This window comes from Salminus brasiliensis, chromosome 1, assembly GCF_030463535.1.
Source record: "Salminus brasiliensis chromosome 1, fSalBra1.hap2, whole genome shotgun sequence".
In the NCBI taxonomy this organism is placed as follows: Eukaryota; Metazoa; Chordata; class Actinopteri; order Characiformes; family Bryconidae; genus Salminus; species Salminus brasiliensis.
In genome coordinates this window covers 90,646,852-90,671,269 of record NC_132878.1, presented here as the reverse complement: position 1 = coordinate 90,671,269, position 24,418 = coordinate 90,646,852, and the positions used below count along the sequence as shown (strand labels likewise).

The following is a 24,418-nucleotide window of genomic DNA, read 5'->3' as shown; positions in this document are numbered from 1 at the left end:
ACACACATATCAACATAGAATACAACATCTGTAGGAAAAAAACACAATTCCATTAACGTAGTCGTCAACGTAAAGCAAAATAAAGGAAACTGATTATTTAGTGGTGGCCAGAGTATCAGCCAACATGCTGAGAAAACTGCAAAACTGCAAAACAGATGCAAATATGAAGTCTCAGGAAGCTCATCATCAAACACGTCGCCATGCTAATGAACATGCAGTCAACCTACCCTGCTGTACAAGGGGAAGTAAAAAAAGAAAACATAGGCAAATTCCATTCCTACAAAGCTAGTCAAGAAAACTAGTACTAGTACTAACACACGTGAAGGACAGTTAGAACTATGGTAAGGTACATGAAGACAAAAGCTTGGACCATTATGGTGAAGAGCAAGAAGAAGAAGAAGAAGGTGCTGGGGAGATATATGAAGTTAGCAAGGTCTGAAAAGGATATGTATTAAGTGTGATCTCGCCCGCCCTTCCCAACACTCCCACACAGAAGACTTGTATCCCCAGGTTCAATGGCTATAGTGCAACATAGGTGAAGATTAACAGAAACGCTGATTAGCTTGGTCAAACGTCTATGCAGATAATGAAGGGAATGTAATGGAAATGTAGCCATTTAGGTAGTGATGGCCAAGACCTCTGACCTTTCATTTGGTGGCTGTCAAATTGACAGGAGGAGGAGGCAACGTTCATAACTTTCAATGGAAGTCAATGTAAATATTTTATTTTGGAGTCATTTCTGTTGGTCCATTCATCATGAAATTTGGACAATGTGCAGAACAACAGCCAGATTTACATTACGTCAAAAGGTGACAATTGGAGACACTGATATATAACATGGTAATACTTAAACAGCACAACACCAGTGCTGTGGAAAGTCATATCCCTATGCGGCAAACAGTAAGCCGTATGCAGAAGTTCTGCAGCATTCAACTGTGGGCGTGATTCAATTTCGACCGCAATCATTATTAGGTTGATTAGGTAGCAACGTGGGTTGCAGGAATATGCTCTCCTCAGACATGTGGGACATTACAAGTACCAGTGCATAAAGCATCGTTACGTGATCACTGTAAAGCCAGGAGATTTCTGCAAATGTGATATAAAGGACATTATTCCCGCACTGTGATCTTATTTTGGCTCGAGATTAAGTCTAAACGCCTCCTTGAAGAATGTCGAGCTAAATTCGAACATGATGAACACACTGAACGCCCCAGACCTTATTATTTTCCCATTGACCCAAATGAAAACACAGGCGGAGTGTGTTGTATTGTGCAGCTTCTCCACTACCAACTATACACCATTCAAAAATGGTTCCTCTCATGTTCTCTACTCAAAAGCTGCTATTGAAAGGAAATACTGCATCCCCAGTCTCGTAACTGAGCTCTACCCAGTGCTCCTCTGCATGTCTCCTCTCCCTTTCAACTCTTGATAAGCCTCTGCTGCAGCTAATCTCTCCTTCTCCAGGGAAAGATCTCTGCTGAATAGCATAATAGCGAGGGGTGCTGGACTGCAACACTGCTTGCTTGGAGATACATGGACTGTATGAGGCCCTGTCCATCCACCCAGGCCATGCTTCGGGGAAAGTGATGGGTTTTAGGTGTGATACAGTTAAATGTCTCACGACGTGTTCTCTCGTCCCATTGGAGAACAGATCAGTTTCCAGTTTCCCTCAACATCCACAACCCTAAGGTGTGTGTCAACCACAGGGGTCTTTTTAAAGACCTAAATTAGCTACCTTTCATTGACCCAGTAACTACTGGGGTACATTCCATAGGAACTAACTGTTCACCCGGCAGTGACTTTTTGCCTCTCGTTTCCCAGACCACTGGTCGCTCATCGCTTGTAGGTGTCTTTAAACTTGAGCTGCCAGTTTGCTGCCGTGTTTTTTTGGCCGTGCTGGCCCCTATTTTTGGCAAAAGAAAATGGCATGGCGAGCTGGTGCAGGAGCTGCAGCCTAATGATGGCAGACTCCAGCAGTATTTCTCCTCTACCTCTAGTAGGAACAAATATCTAGGAGCCAAGTAAGGGACACCGTTTCACAGCGGTAGACATAGGCCTGCACAACCCTACTTGGTTCTCAATGGTTTTCGCCACATTGCGTCGCTCCTAATTTGACTACAGTTAAACTCTGCTCAACTTTGTTGCTGACTCCGCCCACTTTGCATTGTTTACATTTGCAGTGCCTCCTGTTGCCAGAAACCGCTGGCTCTCATTGAAAATGAATACAGGCTGCTTTGTTGTGTTGTTCAACCACAAGGATTTTTATCCAAGGCCTACAAGCACCTACTTTGCTTTGGTTCAGAACTTGCCATACAGAACATTCACCTGTCTGCACTTTTTTCATTAAAATGGACAAGGTGTGCAAGCTGGTGGGCCAAAGAAATCATCTATGGGTTGGCCCTATCATCAGGAAATTGTGCAATTTCAAGAGATGTACCAGCCATCCTTGGCAAGTAGTCCGATAAGACCATACCTGACCTTGCTCTTTCTTTCTTCCTTATGTTCTCATATTGCCACCAGATATGCCTTTCAGCTGTGGCCTAAAAGTTAGAGAAGTGATCTTAGGGGCCTAAAGGTCACAGGTCCAATCCACTAAGATGAAAGAAGGGGGGGGGGGCAGCGCTTTCTCATTCTTCAATGTTCACGGCTGAGATACCCTAAAGCAAAGCACCTAACCCCCAATTGCTTCCAGGGTGCGGAGGTGCCTGTCTACCACCCGAAGTGTGTGTTCGCACTGCCCTTGTTTACTATTGTGAGTGTGTGTTTCACTGCTGTGCAATGGTGGTAAAAATGTACTTTCCTTTTCCTTTCAGTGGCAGGTAGTTCTATCCCAATCACACAATGTCATTGTCACTGGGAGGGTGCAGAGGCTCTTCTCCAGAGCGACTTGCAAAGGGGCTTCACTGTTTACTCAGAAAATACCCTTTGTATAGACTAGGATCCAAAATATCCCTCTAAGCGTAGATACCACTAAACACAAAAGTCAGTATAGAGACCATAATACTCGACACTACACTTCACCCAAGTACCATCGGAAGAGGAGGGTCTTTACTGGGTTTGAAGACAGCGAGCATCAGACTCTGCCGTTAGGACACCAAGGGAAAGTTCGTTACACCACTTTGCTACCAAGACAGAAAAAAGCCTGGAAGTTTGTCTTCTGTGGATCTTAATGGGCGGCAGGTCGAGCTGAGCCGTACTTGAAGCTGGAAGGGCTCTTCGTACTGATCGGCTTTTGACAACTGCCATCAAGTATGGAGGGGCTGGTCCATTTCTGGCTTTGTAGGCCAATATCAGCCCTTCAAGCACATGATTCCTCTGAGACATGTGACGCATCTTTCATACTATCACTTGGAGGAGATAACTGCTAACTGTCCAGTTCTGTATCAAGAAAGATTAATCTGACGCAACTTCACTGTCCAAGGTGCCTAGTAAAAACAAAGACTGCAGAAAAGAGTAAAACCTGCAACCTTTGATGACTGGAGAACCCCATACTTTATTTTTGGCTTTTAAACCTCAAACTTACGAGCCAAAACACACTGCTTACGAATATGTGTGGAATTCTGTAGACATCAAGCTATGCTGCTTTTCTACAGTTTTGTTCCAAACTATGAAAACCAAACAGATACAATCTCAAGGTTTTGCCAGGGTCTGTGATTTCTCTGCTCCGACATACCTGATTTAACTCAGACGTTACTAGGTTTAATAAGAGACACACTTTTGATGTTCCAAATGAAATCTAACTTGAAATGAAGATATGTGAGGATGATAAGCTATGTGAAGACTTCAGACAAGGTTGTTTGAAGGGACAGCCATGGGAAAAGGCTTTATGGTTGATGATGTGGTTCATCAGCTAGCAAAAGATAGAGTTGAGACATGGGGTAGCACATAGATACATTCATTTAGTGCTGCAGACAACTGACAATCTTTACCCAAGAAGCAAGTAGGTTTGCCCTTGGGGTGAATACAGCACACTGAAGGGACGGTTCGATCAAAACATTGGTTAACAATGTGGCTAACAATGTCAACATCACAGGTATAACTTTCCTCCTCCGTCATGTACTGCACCATTTCTTCTTAATTAACGTGACAGATTATGTAACTCTAGACCAGCTGTCATTTATAACTGTTCAAATTTCATTCTGGTCTCAAGTCCTGGCAGCAAGAACTCCCATATGACTCAAATACACATTGCCTCCCTTTTCTCATAATCAATCCTAACTTCCCCTTGTTACTTTTGAGTGTTTATTTCAGGGGTGCATCTCTCCAGTCCTGGAGGGCCGGCCTCCAGCAAAGTTTGATAGTTGCTCTACTCAAAGGCCAGGTCTTTTACTGATGAGTTGAATCAGGGGGGGTTAAAGTATGGCAACTGCTGGAGGCTGGTCCTCCAGGACTGAAGTTGTGTGCCCCTGGTCTACATGGTCCCACTGCCTCCAATCCAGCTCCAGCCCAGCACTTTCCAACGCATAGATCCTTTGGTACTGCACTGTGGATGCCCTATTAAAAATAAAGGTGCCACAAATAGTTCTTTAAGCGATGCCTTAGAAGAACCTTGTTTGTAATTAAGAAGTATGAGTGTGAATCTTTAAATTGGTAAATAAGCTTTACATCAAGTGATGTTATTATTTAGACCTTTTAAAAGGTTCTTCACATTCATACACCTCACAAACATGGTTCACTATGGAAGCAAAAGTGGTTCTTCTAGACATTGCTCAAAAAATCTGAAGTACTTATCTTATTTTATAAGACAGTGGTTGTTCAATATTCATTGTGCAAGGCCCATCAAAAAATGCCAAACTCCAAAGGCCCTTCATGACCCAACATATAGTCAACAACACTGCTCTATTTCCTGGCCTCCTGTTTCTTGTATGCTTTGTCTATAAGGTGCTACTGCTGCGTGTTCTGTAGTGTTTTGGGTTTGGGACAAGAGCGCTACTTAAATGGAGGACAGCAGCCTCTAGCTCTCACTGTTAGCCACGTTAACAGTGTTTGGATGGACTCTCCCCGTAAGCCGCACAGCCGCCACTGCCTTGAGCTTGAAATGATCCAAAGCAAGTCACGTTACTGGCTGAGTTTTTGAGTGCATGTACATGAATCAACAGCTTTCGCATTCAAATCCAGCCATAACCCAAAAAATCAGAGGAACGGGTTCTGCTGCCACACAGGATTGATAAGGATGCAAATCGGTCATTTTACAGCACTGGAACGGGCAAATGATCCGACAAGCAAGGCAAACCAACATAGAGACATTCCAACGCCGACAGATGTACTGACATAGAAACGACAGACTAAATTGGACACAGCAGAGATAATCTCTGTAGAGAGAACAGACATACAGGATTCGGGGGGAGGGGGGGGAAAGAGAGCGAGAGAAAGAGCAAGAGAGAGAGCAGGACAGAGAGAGAGAGAGAGAGAGAGAGAGAGCGCAAACACAGACCTGATCTGCAAAAATCCTGGCTTTGTGCTCAGATGCTGCCCCTGCCCTCAGCTCATCCTCCACTGCCATGAGTCTTCATGTGAGAGAGAGAGAAAGAGAGAAAGAAAGAGAGTTTGAATTAGTTCCAGACAATAATTACGTCACCATAGCGAACATGATCAGTGAAACTGCACTTCTGTATATCCCAAACAGAACTGACGGCTCGTGTCCTTATTTAGTTTACTGGTATGCTCTAGTGTAACCGTTCAGTATACCATGTGGTGGAGCCCAACGGCCAATTTTCCATTCTCCTCATCTTAAGAAGTCTGGACCGTCCTCGGAGAGCGCTCTCAGCCGTTCATGTACGATTATAGTATTTTAGTAATCGTAGAGATCACGTGAAATATATATTTTCATCATCCCTAGGGAATCACTGAAATGATTAAACAGGCCCGCATGACCTTCTAACAAGTGCCGGTAAGCCTCCTTCTCTCTGTGAGAGTAAAAGCAAGCCGAGCCGTGCCACCACATGATGTCATTTGATTTCAGTATAATGTGATATTGTAAAGTAGAGCAATTTTTGAGCCTCAAGCCACATACATTTTAGGGCCATCTGACAATGGCTGTGGGACAATTGACTTTAGAGGTTTCTTTGAAGGGCTGTTTCACCAGCCATGCCAATATGTTACTTTTTTTGTCATGACAGGCTTCAAATACATCTTTCATTTGGCTTATTCCTTTAATTCATTGTCAGAAATTGAGGAACAATGCGATTTCCTTGGATATAATATGGGCAAAGGCTTCATGGTCTCCATTATTGGACCCACAGTCCTGTATTCTAAGAATATATGGTTCATTGTACAATTTGGACACAATCTCTGATTTTGTAACACATTTGAAGAAAGAGGTAAAATACTGGAGAAAAAAAAGGTTTATAAAGAAGACAATGCAACACATGATTGATGTCCATGAAGAATGGGAAATTGTTGACAGGTATAAGCGTTGTGCAGACATGCTATATACATCAGCCGGTGGCATTTATTTAGTTTTGTGTATAGTACTGTGCTTCAGTGTGTGCATCTTAAAATAAAAACTTTCTAATTAAACTTTTATATATATAAGCAAATAATGAAATTCACAGGTATTGTGATCCAACAATGGGATTGGATGTTTTATTCCATTGATAAGGTACAGTATTATGTAGCTTTACAAAACATTAAGGAGAAAAAAAAGAATAAAAAGAATAACAGACAAAACAATTAAAGTTAAAAAGTACAGAGACAATGGGCAGTTTTCCCAAAGATTAGAGATGCTGAAAGAGGGCTTTGTTTGGTCTTCAAAGGAGCAAACCCAGACATAATTTGCTTTTCAAGTAGTTTAGGCATGGGCCGTCTTCCCCGCAGTCATAACAAAAAGTAACTATGAAAAAAGGGTCAGATATGGGTCATGAAAAGTGAACAGCAGGGAAACTAACTTTGCTTCACAGGAACAGGTCAGAATTTGGGGGACATTGTATGTACATAGCAACAACCGATGTGCTTCTGCTACATAAAGCAAGGCATATTTATTGCACAGTGTAGTAATTAAATAGACAATATTGCACTCCAGAGTCAAACATAACTTATATAATCTCTTACACAGTCTTACCAAGTTTATATCTTGTGTATATCTTGAATAAACATTTTAAAAATATACATTGAAGGAGTACCCACAATAGTCTTTCTCAGGTAAAACGGATCAGCATTCCACATCAATCTAAAATATACTTATTTCATATCAACTTCAAAATATCTATTTATATCATCATTCACATCAGCGTCATCTCAAATTTCAACATCTCGATCTATAATTAAACTCTCTATGCTTATTTCACAAACAGCACCAAACACGGTCAGTTAGAACTTGAAGCTTTGCCATCATTTCTAAGATCTTTTGCTACTTGTTTCTCAACTTGCATACTGTTTGTATCTGCTGAGTATAAACTACAGCATGTGTATGTTGAAGGAAGCGCATCAGTCAGTTTAGGCCCTTTGTATTGTAACACTATGACAAATTGTTGTACGTGATTGCATATTTCATATATGTAAATTTGTTGTAGGTTGATGGCAATACATTATGCAACAGGTATAAAGTATTACAGATATACAAATACCCACAGTGAGAAATGACCAAAAGCTTTTTGGCAGTAAAAAAATATATTGCATGATTTGAGAAAGGCATGTCAGCAAACCACAGCTTTGACAGAGTCTGAGAGAGTTTGTAATTATTAGTTGTAGAGTTTGAAATGGAACATAAATACATGGCACAACATGAATATTTGAAAAATGAAACTTTGTGTCAAAAAAGACAGGTCACCATGCACCCCCCCACATCTCTCCCGAAGGATATTCCAACTATATGTAAGAAAGGAAAACAGAAAGACAGAAAATCCTATCAAAATTCTGTCTTTTGGAAGATATAATATTCTCCTTAAGATTCAGATGGAAAAAAATTGTCCCGTTTTGACAATCCAAACTTTCTGGAAAGTCTCTGATAATCCCCAACAGCTAATTGCGAGCGAACTCTAAGACAAAATGTAATACTGCAGCATTTCCATTAAATGTTCTATTAAAAAATGCTTCCTCTATTACCCTATTGGTTATAGGCAAGCTTGAGTGACACACTCGAAAATGCCTCGGTCCGTACACAGCCAAATCCCCACTGTTCAATTTATTATTAGTTCATTTGTGTCCAGCTGAACTTACAGTAGCACTGTATGTGTTCATTCAAAACTAGGGATAATTCTGGTGTGTTTACAGCAGTGTCTGTGGATTCACAGATCCATCACCTCTTTCGTCACAATTCAGAGAGGTTTTCCGCCATCTTGAAATGGTGTTGCAACCAATGTAAGCCAAGCTAGGAGGAGCTTGCTAGATTCTACATCTTTAGAGAATATACAGATTCGGCTCATTTTCAGAATACTCCCTCAGGTGTAAACCCCAGTTTAGTCTGACTTCTTTCACTGAAGGCAAGTGGTCATCTGAGTGTCTTCACTCCATGTCTTCATTCCTGGAAATGGATTGAAACAGCAGTGTGCTCTAAGTGACTAAGTGCCAAGAAAATAGGTATTGGGTGGTGGCATAATTTCACCAGAAAAGGCACATGATGGTACCAAAACATGGCAATCAATTTTATAATTTAATCCTTTAACAATATGTTTTTAATATCATTAAAACAATCAAACATGCTTTGAATTCAAATGTATACGTCATTTCTACATGAAAACAACATATTACATCAATACAATTATATTACAATTTATTTGATTAACTGTGTTGATGTAATATTTTTATTCATGTGGGAATTATGTATAATTAAATCAATTTAATGCATTTCTTTTGTGGTAGATAATGTATCATTTGAGTTAAGCAGTTATAATACGTTCTAAAGTTCAGCTGTATACAAACAGACAACCAATAAATAAGTCATTTTAAGTCAAGTTAATAAATTATTTTCATAACTATGACAATGGATATGACATATATATATATATGTATACTTAATAGTCAGGCAATGTTCTACAGTATAACAAGGAATTCTACCTGTCATGAACAGGCTAAAACCTGCTATACTGCCATGTCACAGCATAGCGTGCTATAGTTGAACAAATTCCTCTATACGCCACCAGACATTAAGTCTCTGAAATGTATGGATCTCATTTCAAACCCTTCCTAAATTACCAGTTGAACGAGAAATTCACAATCTAAATAAATGTGCATGCTCTCATATGATTTCACCGCTGTACGGAGTACCTCCATGCACTAATAGGACCTTTTGGAACCCTGTGTTTATTACCTGTCAATTATTCCTTTTATTTGGGAGTCCTTCTCCAGCTGCTGTTGCCTCAGCCTCCTCTCGCTGTCCTCCAGCCGGCTCTGGTACTGCAGCAAGATCTTGTTGGTCTGCTGCTCCTGAGTAAGTAGCCTCCTCTCATACTCCTCCAACTTGCGGTGGGACATCATCAGTCGCTCCTTCAGAGAATGGATCTCCTCCTCGTACTCCCGCACCTGCATCCACAGGAAGAGATACAGGGATCACATACTGCTCTATATTACTATTTTAAGTTAGATTGGAACACATACAACACACATTACTCAAAGCAGGAACCTTAGAGGTAAACCTTAGAAGTCACAGTTATGTTGACTTATTAAAATGCAATGTTCACATTTGTGAATTACATTCTTGCTCAAAGCTCATAGAAACATGGAGAAATTTTGTGAAAAGTGCAGGTTGCAAACATTGAAGCTACACTCAAAGCTACAGTTTGTGTTTGTCAGTAGAGGAGAAGATATGTTTCTTGTTTCTAGTTGTTTTGTTGAAAGAAAATAATCACAAATAATAATTTTCTTTTGCTTTTCATCTATTTTTAAACTGTAAAACAGACTTACACTCGTTAATACAGAATGTAACTGAAAGTAAATTATATATATATTATATATATATATAAATAAAAATAAAAAACTCAAATATGCCTCAGAAATGCTAGCACATATTTGAAATGTCAGCTGTGATGCTATGATATGTTTAGCAATGTCCTTGCTTACACTGAGAGACTCTGCGTCTCTTTCTGTCAAGGCAGTTGCCTTTATGAAATATACCCCTAGAAGAATGTGGGTGAAGGGCAAGCACCTGCGACATCGTAACTCTATTCTCTCCTCAGGTTTATTTACTTCAAATGACTGTTCAAGTTCATTTCCTTCATCTGTCATTTAAATAATTCATAGATGAGCCCACAGCACCATCTGTTGCGGGGGTGACAGACATGACTTGCATTTCCTTGACACCTGCACCGCGCAATGAGAAGCTGCTGTAAGAAGGACAGCGTGACACAGACTGTTTGTTGACTTCTCTGATTCTATTGCTGGATGAAAAGTGATAAAAGTGTGGTTTAACACAAAAATAAAACTTTGACTCAATTATTATGTTATGTTATGTTATTTTATGATAATAATTTAAATAAAATGTACAATCTTGTTTAGCAGACAGATAAAACTTCAATATTTGTGACATTCTCAATACAGAATGTAAACTGAATATAAATGTAATTCACTGCATAATCTACCATGTAATTATGTACACAGTATCCAAAACCAGCAATAACACCTGATGATGTCTTTGCATCATGAATAGATTTAATTAAGTGATGCAGTCAATGGAAAGAACTAGATATGGGCTCAAATTCTTTTAGTGGGCCCCTCAATTGTGGAGGCTGAGATTATATCAGTGTAGGGATGTCCTGAACTGATCCAGGCAAACCCAGGCATTTATTGGACTGGGTATCACTTGTATTAAGCCCAATCTAATTCTGATATTGGGTTTCTTTTACACACTCTGTCCTCGAGGTGACATCAACTGACACAATCCACACAAACCTCTGCCAGTACGCTGTGATTCAAAAGACAACAAAGCAACTTAATCTAAACACATAAAAACCCACTAACAATATGCAACACCAGTGTTTCCACTACCTTTTAACCATCAGAACCATAATTTATCAGAACATTATCAGAATTTATCACTTATCATCATTCATGTAGGGCTCTATTTTCGTGGCATCAAATCACGAACAAAACAACACACTTTTTCATTTTTGAGTCACGACTGGAGTAAAAACGAAAGCACCATTAAAAAGTTCTATGTCACTTTTGCAAGAAAACTATAGCTCAAATTTAGTATAAATCTAGGAAGCTATTTTACATATTAGAGCACTGTAAAATCTTAACAATACAGTATCCCTGATACTATAAAACAGTTATTTCACAAAAATAGACAAAAAATTCAAAGCTATATATTTAAGTACTTGTGCACATATCAAATATAAAGTATCTAGTAACCAAATATTCAGGGAGGATCAAGTCAATATTAAACATACTACAAAATTGGCCTTTTCAAAAAAGCAAGCCAAACATTTCCAGAGAGTCCAGAATGTATGTTCATACAGTCATTATTACTGTTAATTACAGCCTAGCATAGCTTACATAAGTATTAAATTGTGTTTCCTATGAAAGCAAAAACAACACAAAACCACATTAACAACACAAAAACACAAACCGTGTTGCCTCTACCACATAAATGAATAGCAATGGTAATCTTTGAGGAGTAATCTTTGAGGGGCAGTGGTGGCTCAGTGGTTAGAGCACTTTTGGGTAGATTAGAGTTTTGGTGACAGGGTTGTGGGTTCAATGCTCAGGTTTGATAACCAGGCTTGGCAAGCTTCCGCTGTTGGCAAGCTTGCCACTACAAGGCCCTGGGCTACCCACTGCTCCGGGCATGTGATTGCTCACTATGTATGTATGTATGTGTGTGTGTGTTCACTGTATGGATGGGTTAAAATCAAATCAAATTCCATCTATATCCAACTCTAACAGTGAATGTTGTTGTCTTTGTCTAATATTTCAACACTGCAATACATGTCTTGCTGCCATGATGAGGGAGAACTGTTCACCACTAATCACTCAATCATGCTTAGTTTGTTATATGCTGTAGATGGTTCACGTCTGTATTTCTCTAAAGTTACCTGCTGGCTGTGTTCACGGTCTGGCTAAACAATCGTAGTTCAGGCAGCGAGGAAAATTCAGATGGCAATGCTGCCAGATGGGGCCCACAGTGTCTAACAATAGCATTGACACATATGGCGCATTGACTGGTAGCACAAGCAGTTCTCTACAGTCTCATACAGACAGTAATACAGCCTAAGAAAACAAAGTGTGCAAAACTGTTGCTGTTGCTATTTTGGTCCCCCCCCTCCCTAAATCCCAAATAAAGCTTGCACGTTCTCAGCAAATACATTCATCAAAGCTTCTAAGCAAAATGAAAAGTTTGAACCCAAGACAAGTACAACGCAAGGAAAGGTGGTCTGACAAGATGAGAAAAACGCACCCTATCTAAACGGGACTCGTCCATGCTTTTGGAGTACTCTTTCAGCTTAAATTCTTCTCTGTCTATGCGGGAGCTCTCGATGTCAGCAGAAAGATGTGGCATGTTGGACACCCAGGCAACTGTTCTCTCTGAGGCTGGGGTGGGTGGGTTCAGGGTATTGGGAGATGAGCCCTTAAAAGAGAAGAGATATTGCAGAATAACAATAAAACAGACTTGAGTCATCAGTTTGCATTTCTGCTAGACGTCAGGATCTCTAATATGAACGCTATGAAAGGATTTCTTCGAAGAACTTCAGGTGCAAACTTGCTGTGAAAACAAAAAGCCAAATAAACTTCTGAAAGTGTCGTTTCAAAGAATTGACCCTCAAAGACAGCAGTGTCTATCGCACCATTTATTCAAAACAGCCTTGAATATTTAACATAATCACTTATCACTTTTAATTCACTGAATGAATAAAAGGTGTTTATAATCTGCTGAACTCAGCTGTTCTTCACTTTATTTAAATAGTCCAGATCTGTAGAGATCACTGATCACTTGAGAGATCACTGATCATTTAACATCTATAACTAGCTGCTATAGACCTGCTGCTGACACCAGTCTGGAACTGGATCTTGACTAGATTAGGTTTGAGGATTAGGATTAGTTTTTGGGTTGAGGTTAAAGTTCAGATTGAGGCCAGGATGAGAGTTAGGATTAGGTTTTGGGCTGAGACTAATGTTATTGTGCGAGAAAGATTAAGATTAGGTTTTGGGTTGAAGTTAAGGTTAGGATTAGGATTGGGGCTCGGATGAGGGTTAGGATTAGAGCCAGAAGGAGGGTTAGGATTAGGTTTTGGGTTGAGGCTAAGGTTCGGATTGGGGCCAGGATTAGGGTTAGGATTAAAGCCAGGAGGAGGGCTAGGATTAGGCTTTGGGTTAAGGTTTGGATTGGGGCCAGGATGAGGTTTAGGATTATAGCCAGGAGGAGGGTTAGGGTTAGGCATTCGGTTGAGGCTAAGGTTAGGGTGGGAGGAGGGTTAGAATTAGATTTTGGGTTGATACTAAGGTTAGGGTTAGAAAGAGGGTAAGGATTAGGTTTTGGATTGAGGTTAAGATTATGATTAAAGCCAGGAGTAGGATTAGGTTTTGGGTTGAGGTTAGGGTTAGGATTGGGGCTAGGATGAAGGTTAGGATTACAACCAGGAGGAGGGTTGGGATTAGTTTTGGGGTTGAGGCTAAGGATAGGGTTAAGAAGAGGGTTAGGATTAGGCTTTGGGTTGAGGTTAAGAATTGGATTGGGGCCAGGTGGAGAGTTAGGATTAGGTTTTGGGTTGAGGCTAAAGTTCGGGTTAAGAGGAGGGTTAGGATTAGGCTTTGGGTTGAGGTTAAGAATTGGATTGGGGCCAGGATGAGGGTTAGAATTAGAGCCAGGAGGAGGGTTAGAATTAGAGCCAGGATGAGTGTTAAACCCAAAACCTAATTCTATGTTAAGGTTAAGGTTAGGATTAGGGCCAGGAGGAGGGTTTCTGATTTAGTATGTGTACATCCACTGAGCACCTGTTTGCTGATGGAAGGCTTGAGTAAGTGTTGCTGCGAGTGCTGCCGCTCCTGGTGCGACTGAGACTGCTGCGTGGATTGCGGTGTCCCCCCCTGAGATCCCTGCGATCCCTGGCTCTCCCGGGTGGAGCTCTGCTGATGTGGCAGGCCGGGGGCCGTGTTGTCCTTGACGGAGAGCTGCTGACGGGGCCCCGGCTGCCGGCCACCGAAGCCAGACTCAGGCGACTGGAGCAGGTTTCCGCTCTGAGGCCTCGTCTTGCTTGGGGGCGTAGCACCGGCCGCTGAGCTCACGGAAAGCTGGTGGGAGGTTTGCGACTTCATACGCTGCGTGGGAGGCGGAGCCATGGAGCTCTGACGGACAGGCTGGACGGTGGAGGGGGGTGAGGCGAGTGAGGAATGAGACGTGCCTGTTTGGGAGGCCATGCCCATCATTTGCTGCTGCTGGAGGTTGTCCTGACACGTACAAGAGACAGACAGGGATGCTCCAATACAGAGGTAATAATAATGTAAACACTGTTACATCGTTAAAACACAACATTCACTCCTCAGATCAATGGAAACTGAGCAACAACAAAGCCTGTTTTGAATTCGTCATCATGACTGTGGACACAACTATTAGCACATTTACATTGATAGTGGTTTACCCAATCATGTGATAAGTGGTATTGTTACTGCAGAGTTACAGGTTGATAGGAAGCAATTGGGTCATTGCAGTCTTCTTAGAGATTCAGACGTCCGTCTGGGGATTTTAGTCTGGATTTAACAGTGTGGTCTACGCATATCAGGCTGTACTTAATGATAAAGAAAATAATACACTACCATTATAACTATAGTAGGGTCTAGTTGATATGTCGGTTGGCTGATAATATTGGCTGATGTTAAAGATTTGCAGTTTTATCTGAGGTCTGAGCTGATAGCTACAAATTTCTTTGGCCTTGGCATCTTTGGCCATGACTTAAACTCACAATCTCCACAATAAAGCAAAGCCTAAAACAGCTGCGATAACGGAGAACCCAGTATGATGCTTCCTTTATTTAACTGAATGACAGTAATTTAGGCTGAACAGGAGAAATACCACCATGGTAGGTCTTATAAACATATCCAAATATTTATAAACCTAACCTTCAACATAACAGTACTATGTTAAAATACTCCAGAATATTCAATTTTAGTATTATTTAAAAATAAATACATGAAAATAAATGAATAAATAAATATGATAAAATAAAATATGCTTGCTCTGTGCTACAATATTAAATTATTTATTTAATTAACTATTATTATTTATACATTTGTGGGTGGAAGTCCACAACAGCACAACTGGCCTCGCACTGTCTTGTTGGTTTAGGGTGCCCTCCCTATTCCTCCCACAATGCCAGCCAATGCAGGCACCAGTTAGCTGACACAGCTGAACTGACAGTTAAAACACTGGTCATTGTCTCTGTCCCTGTTTTACTAAACATAAATATAAAAGGTATCACTTTACTGGGATGGTCCATTACAGATACCTTGTAGATGCTCACCTGACACTGAACTACCATTCACCTGAATATGTACTAAATGCAACTGAACTTTAAGCTGAATGTAAATGACTGTCTATTGAATGTAACCCTACACCTACCCTAAATCCTAATCCCCACACTTTGAATCTAACCCTAAACCTACCCCTAAAAAAGTAGATTGGGGCTACATTCAATATAGAATCACTTACATTCAGTTCAGTTGCATTTCATAGGTCATAGGTTATTTGAGTGTCAGGTGAGCATCTACGACACATCTACAATGGACCATCCAAATAGTAAGTAAGTGGTATCATATAAAATGATATCAGCTGATATTATTAGTTCTCAGAAATCAGAATCGAAAGTTTTTCACATCATTCTGATCCAAAATTAAATACAATCCAAGAAAAAAGCTAAAATGGGCTCTTTAAATTTTATAGCAGACTCAAGCAAGTACTGCAGCTTTAGCTGTGGAGCCATTTTTGAAATAATGCATAATTACAATAACTCACGATCATTTCTTCCCGTGAAACCTAAATATCTATTGAACAAAATCCTTCCAGAGAGCATGTAGCTGAGAAGCACTAAAAGCACTGAAACCAGCAGTACCTGCATGTGCATGGAGATCTGCCGTCGCCCGTAGTCGCCCTGGTTATGGCGGCTGTAGTCGTCGCTGTAACTGTGTGAGTGGATGATGCTGGGCTGCCCCAGGTGCGGCCCGGGCCGCAAGGTGGAGAGGTCCTCACTGCGGGAGAACCCACCACGGGCGAACTGGGGCAGGTACGCAGGGTGAGAGGGGTCGGGCTCCGGGGCCAGCAGGAGGGGCGCAGGAGGCTGGGCTCGGCTGTGCTGGTGGTGGAGCTGGGGCCCGTCGGCAGCCATGTGAAACAGTGGGTTCTGGAAGGAGAGTGGGTACCGGAGGGCGGCCGCCTGCTGCTGCTGCTGCTGGGACAACGAGTCGGTGGTGGCCCCCATCTGGCTCAGCTGGCTCAGTCGCAGGCCACCGGACATGCTGGAGCCGCCGGAGCCGGCCGACATCCGTCCACCGCCGGCGCGCAGCTGACCTCCAAGGCCTCCCCCTAAGCCGCCGAGCCCTGCACCGAAGCTGCCGAGGCCGGCAAGCGAGGCCTGGGAAGAGTTGAGCATGTCCCCCACAGACTGCAGGTTAGAGACGCTGTTCATTCTTGAGTCCTGGAGGTCCATCATAGAAATACTGTCATTAACGGTCAGAATCTATAGGGGAAGGAAGGCTTGCAGTCATGTGCCCCAGTCTAGCTTTTGCAAGCACATAAACCAGCTACTTATAGTAATCTTTTTGAGATCTATGGTGAAATTGAAAAAGTCTACAAATGGTACATGTACAAGTACACAAAGCAGCACATACTAATATAACTGTCTACTTATAGTAGTGTCCATAAATCCAAAAAATATACACCACAAGTTGGACAATCACTTTCATATGTATTAACAGCACCCACATCATCCTGTTGCCCTCTTTCGCCATGCTTGGGTGGCATTTTGAACCATGCAGTAAGCAGGCCTGTAGCGCTTCATCTTCCCACTGGACCAAAGGGAAGCCAAAGTCCCTCAGCAAAGATGGGGGGGAAACGTGCTGAGGAGCAAGCTGCCATTCAAATGGACATTTTGAACCAAACAGCTTTCACCACAAGTAAAGCATTTCTCATTGACATGGGCCATTAACTCATGACTTGCCCCTCTCCCACCCTTTAATGTAACGTATATTTACCTTGCAAGCTTACCTTTGGGTCAGGGTCAGTAATATCAGAACTGCTAGTACAGTACGCAGGGCTGGACCGGGCCAGTGGAGGACGGGTAACATAGAAAACGTCTTTAGAAGAGGCCCGATGAGGATGATCCCGATCTGCATAACCTCCCATTCCAGCTCGAGAAGGAGGAACCCCGCCACTGGACATAGCAGAGGTCGGGGAAGGCAAGCGAGTGATATCTATGGAACTGCAGTGGGGTCGACACAAAATATAATCGGGACAGCTGATTAGCAGAACCCCTCTTCCTATAGGATACTGATCCAATAGATTTCCTTTTTCTCAGAACTTCTCTTGGAGACTCCACCAAGACATGTTGCCTCTTTACACACATGCCCTCTAGTGGTGTAGACATCAGTGTCTACACTTCAAGAGAAAGTGTTATTAATTTACTCAACCTCAATGCGCATATTTACAGACCTGAACCCCAACAATAAACTGCTTCTTTCTGATATAATTAGGTTATAATGCGCAGGTTTCTGGGTAGGGAGTAAGCCTAACCGTGGACTACACTTTCTTTTCAATGGAAAATCTCCACTCAAGAAAAAAAATCACACCATAATTTTTCTATTATGATTATAATCAGAGCAGTTCAACAGTATAGATGGTTTGGTAACTTTTATCAATAATTTATAAATAGTTCTGATCAGAGGAGGATGGGTCGGTCCCCCTTGTGAGTTTTGGTTCCACCCAAGGTTATTTTCCTCCAGCTATGAGGGAGTTTTTTCTTGTCACTGTCGCCATTGGCGGCTCACTGGGGGTCTTAGATTTTTCATGTCTTTTTATGTAATTTCTTTTTTCTTTTTCTTTTACTAATTACTGATTATGTAAAGCTGCTTTGTGACAACACCAGTTGTAAAAAGCGCTATACAAATAAATTTGACTTCACTTGACTCAAGATGTTCTGCAGGCTCTCAGGTGGCATGACTGTCTAAGCACTGGCTCCATCATCAGGAGATTGTTAAATCCACAGCTATCTGTGGCTTTCCCAATCGCTCTGATCTCCTTTGAGTGTTTCTCTTCCAGTGCTGGTAGCATAGTGTAATGGAAAAGTGTGGGGGGGCTTTAGCTAGGACATCCATTCGATATATATATAAAGCCACTGTCACAGAAAAATCTTCAAAATGGAAATAAATGTTTCTTAACTTTGAATGGACGTCAATATAAAAAAAGTCCTTTTGGAATTTCTATTGGTCCATTAAATTACCAGATTCAAATGATGTAGTAGAAATCACCAAAAAGGAGATAAAAAAGTTTTTGTAATGTAAAAAAATGTATAGTACTGGACTAGACTTTATCCCTGTCTGGACTTCCATCTGGACCTGTCCAAATCTGAGCATTTCTTAATTTCTTAGCTTGTTCAAAATAGTAGTTTGTGACAAAAAAATCGACTAATTTTAGAGTTTATGTTACTCAATAATGCAGAGTAAATTCTGCTTACGGAAGTTAAAATGCTGAGTTTGAGTTTGGTGGAGATCATCTACCTGTTCAGGTCCCTCATCATGACATTCTGGAACTCGGAGGAGATGCCTCTGTTGAAACTGGGCCGTGACAGCAGCCTGTCAGTCTGTCTTTCTGGAGGCTGTCTGTCTGTCTGGTGACTGGGCTGCCTTTGGAGATGAGGATTGCGTAGGGCCATGCTAATGTCGTTCAGAAGGCGGGGTAATGGCCCAAGTTTAATGATGGCATCCTTCCCCAAGCAAATCGACCCAGGCACATGTACAAAAAAGAGAAATTCCAATAAATAAGATGACATACATGCTCACTTAATCTTCTCAGACTGCTGACAGGGCGCACCTACCTTACTGAGCTGAGCCATGACCTCCCACAGAAGACTGTGCAAGATTGAAAGCTCTCTTCCCAGGTCAATGTAACCCTCAAAAGCACCTGCATTGCTTACACTGTCAAGGTTGGAGATCTCATACAGGAACTGCTGCATGGAACCCCACTCCATCTCTAAAAACTCATTCATGAAGCACATGTACTCCTCTTTACTGCCAAACCTGGAACAGCACAAGCAAGGTAAAAGGGAACATGCACTGAGTTGCCAGGTTATTTTTCAGTCACCTTTTAACCCGTCCATCAAGGGAAAGGGACTGCCATAGGACCACAGCACTGTAGGAACCGCAGTGCTATCTCTTTGGCAGCTGGGCAGGGAATAGTCAACAGTGGCCTTGTACTTAGGAACTAATCAAATGGATGACTAACACAAATAACACATGAGCTGCTCGGTACAGCAAGAGACAGCAGCTCATGCATAAATGGTAGGTGTGTTAAAGCCAAGTGTATCATATCTGATGCATATTTGAGTTTTTAAGATTTCTGCTACATAAATACAAATATTTATCTTTATTTATCATATTTTTATAAAATATATAAAATATAAATCATACATAAATAATAAAAATATTTCATGATGAATTACATAAATGAGATAATAAAAATTAGACAATAAAAATGTTTTCCCTCTGGTGGATTGATTTCTAAAAGTTTGAAATGGCTTTAGTAAAAATTTTAAGGGCAACTCAGGGTAAACAATTATGTGCTTTATATGTTATATGTTTGTTTAAAAAAATGTGAGACAAAAACATTCCAGATCCGAATAATTGGTCAGAAAATAACACTCATTAATTAATAAATCCTGCTTTAGTGGGTTATTAATACGGCCAGTGTGTAAATCTTCAGCAGCACTGCTGGCACTGCTTTGCCACCACCACACTGTGGTCAGCAGTGATCACCTGCCCAAATAATATAAAATTAGCAATGGTCCCATAGTGGTCAGTCCCTTGGCACTGATGGCCTGATGGCCTGATGGGTACAATGGGGTTGATATACATTGTGCAGCAACAGCTGGTCCACAGTCAGTAACTGTATACCAACTGCACATACATGGTAGGAAATGGCCAGTGAATCTAGGTACAAATTCAGTGCAACTAATAAACTGCAATGTTTGCAGTATGTTTTACTATAACTGTTAGTGAGAAACATGACTGTCATTATCTTGATTACCTAAAAAAATCAACCACTGAATTAACTTCAGTGGTTAAACTGTAAATTTATCAAATTTGCATTAAGCCTTAATGCAGCCTTAAACATGCACGGTCAGGCATGGTCAACTTTTTTCACAGTCAAACTGCTGTACGAAAACACTGCAAAACCCATCTTCGCCTGTTTCAACTATTTCCCTTATTAAATGGAGTGTGCAATGCCAATTATATCCACTGATCGGCAACATCATTAATGGATATCACTGTCTGAAAGCTGAGAAAAAGATGTCAATGTATTAGAGTGAGGTACCTTTTCAGATGTTCACTTCAAGCTAAATGGAAAGTTGATGCAAGAGAAAATGATTGAATTTCATGTCCTATTTATTAAATGTTTGTTAAATAGCAAAAATGTGACAATTAAATGTCTCTGTTACCCCAAAAAGCAAGTGTGACCACTCGGTTGAGTTGCCCAGTTAGGGTAAACAACTGTATGTAGTTTAATCTTCAGATTGGATAATCTTTAAATCTATTTAATCTTTACATACTAAGACATGAGCTAGTAATACTCATTATTTCTCCCATAGCCATCATAGCTGAGTCTCACTGAATTAAATAGCAATAACTTCAGCTGTCTAGATAGGTAGGTAACAATAAACTTTACATTTTACTCTGACCAATATAACACATTTACGAGACTGGAATTGAAGGGATGGACATGTTTGTCCACAGTAAACGTGATTATGTTCTACTTCTGTTTTGTTTTAGCAACTGTTTAGTAGTATGTGTTAGTTCATGCCTGGAATTACCCTAACTGGACAAGTCAACCGGCTGGTTGTCTCGCATATCTGCTTACTGAATGGGTCATCTGGAAAAAACACCCTGAAAAGTTTCTTAGTGTTATTCTTAAAGGGTTAAAGCAAAAAGTGCAAAGCAAACTATGCAAAGATTCAGTCAGCTAACTGATCACACTGACTTGGAGAAGTTGGCGAGGTTCTGCATCACTTTGGCTATTAGGGTAAGTGTGCGCGATGTCTGTTCATCTGGGTATTCTTGGGTGAGGTTGAACAGGGAAGGGGACATGACGGCTGGACAGAGGAAGCGCAGGAAGAGGGAGCCGCTGATCAGGCGGTCGGCGATGTCCTCTCTCCCTCTCTCAGCACACCGGACTCGCCAGGAGGCAAAGACCTCCTTCAGCTCTCGTGGAAAAACGCTGACAGAAACACAGAAATGACAGTCAAGTAATATAGCAAACACTAACCATGATTAAGGCTTGTGTGTATTGAATATTAAGGTATAATTTATCGAGGTTACTGAAGCACAATATGATTTCAAATTTAATAACAGGCCTGCAGTTTAAGAGGTTCAGTTTAAGAGGTTCAGGGATATTTCAACCAATGATGCTGGAAAACAATGAAAAATTGGAGATGCGTTATCGACTGATGTCTTATTGTGCTGTAATTCTTTCAGTTTCACTCTGAACAGCGTTCAGGTAAACCTAGAGCCTGATAAATGTCATGGTTTCAGGGGGCTACTGCTTGTTATTTTCCCAGAAGCATTGTGGAACATCCAGATGGTCTCTCCACAGCAGAGGCTTATTTCGTGGTGTCCGTCCATGAGGACCATTCTTAAGATCACACAAATGATCTTAACAGGACGCCCACTCTTAGGAAGAGTAGCATTTGGGAATTTTCTCCTGTGAATTGCTGCACATGTCTTGGTGTACGCTTTTGTAACCTTTTTCAGCTTCATGCACCTTTATATCTTGTCTTCTGAGGCCTTCTGATAGTTGTTTGCATTGAGGAATGTTTCACCTGTACCATTCTTTCTTTGTCAGTAACCACACTCTGTGTGTTTTTATTTAACGGGTAAAGCCCCAGTGAAACCCATACTTCCAAACTCATCTTCTGAATTAATACCTTTTACCAGTTAACTCTTCTATGTAGAAGTCATTAATACATGGTTTACTTACTTTTTCTAGCCTGCACCATACAGTTGTTTGTTATGTGTTATTAGTGAGTTAGATTGTGTTTGTCTACAATTGTGACTTAGATAATGCACAGATCAGAGCACATTTTATTAGTAATCAATGAAGAAATCCAGGTACTTCCAAAGGGTTTGCTTACTTTTTCTAGCATGCACCATGAATGTTCTCAATGTACTCAATAATAGACTTGGCCGGTACAACTATTCAGTGTTATTAATTTTGTTAGATTGTGTTTATCTTAAGTGTAAAATCAGAAGACAGGTTTTTTAAATTAGTAATCTCTATTAGGTAATCTCTAAAGGTTCATTTACAATGTAAATAAGTTTATTCTATTTACTGTTATTATTTCTTTAATTAATTACAATAATTCATTAATTATTATTGTTTAATTATATCAGGATTGGCCACAATAAGATTGCTAGGTTCAGCTAGTATGTTAATAGCTTGTTATCAGTTGCCGGCCCAGAAATATCTACATTGAGATTCACTAATGAAAGCTAATGGGGCAAAATAAGACAATGCAAATGAATATCATGCTAACTTAATTTAATAAGCTGTGGTTTCATGTTATTTTAATGTGATATTAACATTTCTGGTAAAGAATCCTTGTAAAAATACAGCAAGGACATCTTTGTTAACAGAATGAAAAATGACATTTTACACATTTACCTTTGATGGAATTTAACTTGGAAACTTGGAAACACACACATACACAAAGAATAAAAATAACTAACCAATGAGAGTTGACGATTTTGCAGAGGGCAAGCTCACAGCACATGCGGAGATTGGCCTGATGGTCGGGTAAAACAGACGGTGGCGTCCTCATGGGATCGACCTCGCAGTTCTCCTCTGATTCATATAGGGCTCGGATGAAGTCACCTGCACGCAAACCAACATCAGCTTAAAGCAGCACTGCGTCACAACTAAACACAAGGGATTCCAAAAGACCCTCAGGACGGGTTCCAGGTACATCAAAAGATCATGCAGATAAAGTTGATTTAAAAAAAACACTGTCACCTAAAGCATCCTTGAGGTACTTATGTCCAATGAGTTTGAGGTACTCTTCTATGGCTTTGGTGGCCAGGGTGTTCTCTCTAAAGATAAGGTGCTCTCGGTCGATGAACCTGTCAACCTCACACATCGCCATGTCTGAAAGAAAGTCCTTTAACAGAAGAAAGGCAAAGGGCAAATCGCAACACGGACAACTTGCAAAGAACCCAAAGGCTACAGCAGTGGCATCAAGAACTGGAATGTAATGCTATGTATGCAGCACATGTACCTTCGCCTTTCCTGTACTTTGTAGAATGTGCACCAGTGCACAAGCCACCTCCTCTTTGCTCTTAACACTCAGCAGTGGCTCCAGGACGGCACACAGCGTTCGGTAGTTGTTGGTGACGTACTCGGCGAACTCCTTGTACAACTCCATTGGCAGTATGCTCATGGTCTGGTAGCGAGACTTGAGCCGCAAGGACGCGTTGATGATTTTGCCCCCTCCTACTCCCCCTCCCTTGGCCAAGACACTGGGCTGAATCACAGGGTACCATTGCTCTACGAACTGCCGACCGGTGATACTGGATATGGGAATGCTGACCAGTCCTAGATATGTGCTCTTCTCCTATCGAGACAGCAGGTATGGGTTAAGGTTCTTACAAGATGACATAAAAAAAGAGATGTGTGTGTCTGGGTCAGGTGCTTTGCATCAGTGACACTGTGTAAATATCAGGTTGCACTTTATTTGGATGGCTCTGTTTAGTTGATCTATGCAGGCTCAAATGATTCATTAACAATCTACAGTGGGGAAAAAAAGTATTTAGTCAGTCACCAATTGTGCAAGTTCTCCCACTTAAAAAAAAAAAAAATTCTGAAAATCACATTAAAGAATTTATTTGCAAATAATGGTGGAAAATAAGTATTTGGTCACCTACAAACAAGCAAGATTTCTGTCTGTCAGAGACCTGTAACTTCTTCTTTAAGAAGCTTCTCTGTCCTCCACTCATTACCTGTATTAATGGCACCTGTTTGAACTCATTAACAGTATAAAAGACACCTGCCCACAACCTCAAACAGTCACACTCCAAACTCCACTATGGTGAAGACCAAAGAGCTGTCGAAGGACACCAGAAACAAAACTGTAGACCTGCACCAGGCTGGGAAGACTGAATCTGCAATAGGCAAGCAGCTTGGTGTGAAGAAATCTACTGTGGGAGCAATAATCAGAAAATGGGAGACCTACAAGACCACTGCTAATCTCCCTCGATCAGGGGCTCCATGCAAGATCTCAGCATGTGGAGTCAA

At 41.1% G+C, this 24,418-nt stretch overlaps 1 protein-coding gene across 11 annotated transcripts in view; it reads right to left on the bottom strand.

Annotated features, from left to right (window-relative positions):
• syngap1b (synaptic Ras GTPase activating protein 1b) overlaps nt 1-24,418 on the bottom strand; it is a 184,557-nt gene that overhangs the window by 15,110 nt on the left and 145,029 nt on the right. For 8 of the 11 annotated variants that reach the window (XR_011980623.1, XM_072692361.1, XM_072692366.1 and 5 more), the window contains 12 exons: nt 23,403-23,738; nt 23,141-23,285; nt 22,858-23,002; nt 21,113-21,349; nt 18,954-19,155; nt 18,637-18,842; nt 17,129-17,342; nt 15,978-16,559; nt 13,867-14,319; nt 12,332-12,502; nt 9,248-9,459; nt 5,435-5,507 (listed from right to left, as the gene is read on the bottom strand). Coding sequence is in view for 10 of the 11 variants with exons in the window: in XM_072692361.1 (XP_072548462.1) it covers nt 5,435-5,507; nt 9,248-9,459; nt 12,332-12,502; nt 13,867-14,319; nt 15,978-16,559; nt 17,129-17,342; nt 18,637-18,842; nt 18,954-19,155; nt 21,113-21,349; nt 22,858-23,002; nt 23,141-23,285; nt 23,403-23,738 (2,976 nt within the window). In the remaining variant the exon portion in view is untranslated. Of the gene's footprint in view, nt 1-5,434; nt 5,508-6,662; nt 8,462-9,247; nt 9,460-12,331; nt 12,503-13,866; nt 14,320-15,977; nt 16,560-17,128; nt 17,343-18,636; nt 18,843-18,953; nt 19,156-21,112; nt 21,350-22,857; nt 23,003-23,140; nt 23,286-23,402; nt 23,739-24,418 lie in introns of those variants that run through there. The other 3 variants (XM_072692362.1, XM_072692363.1, XM_072692369.1) reach the window with 3 other exon arrangements.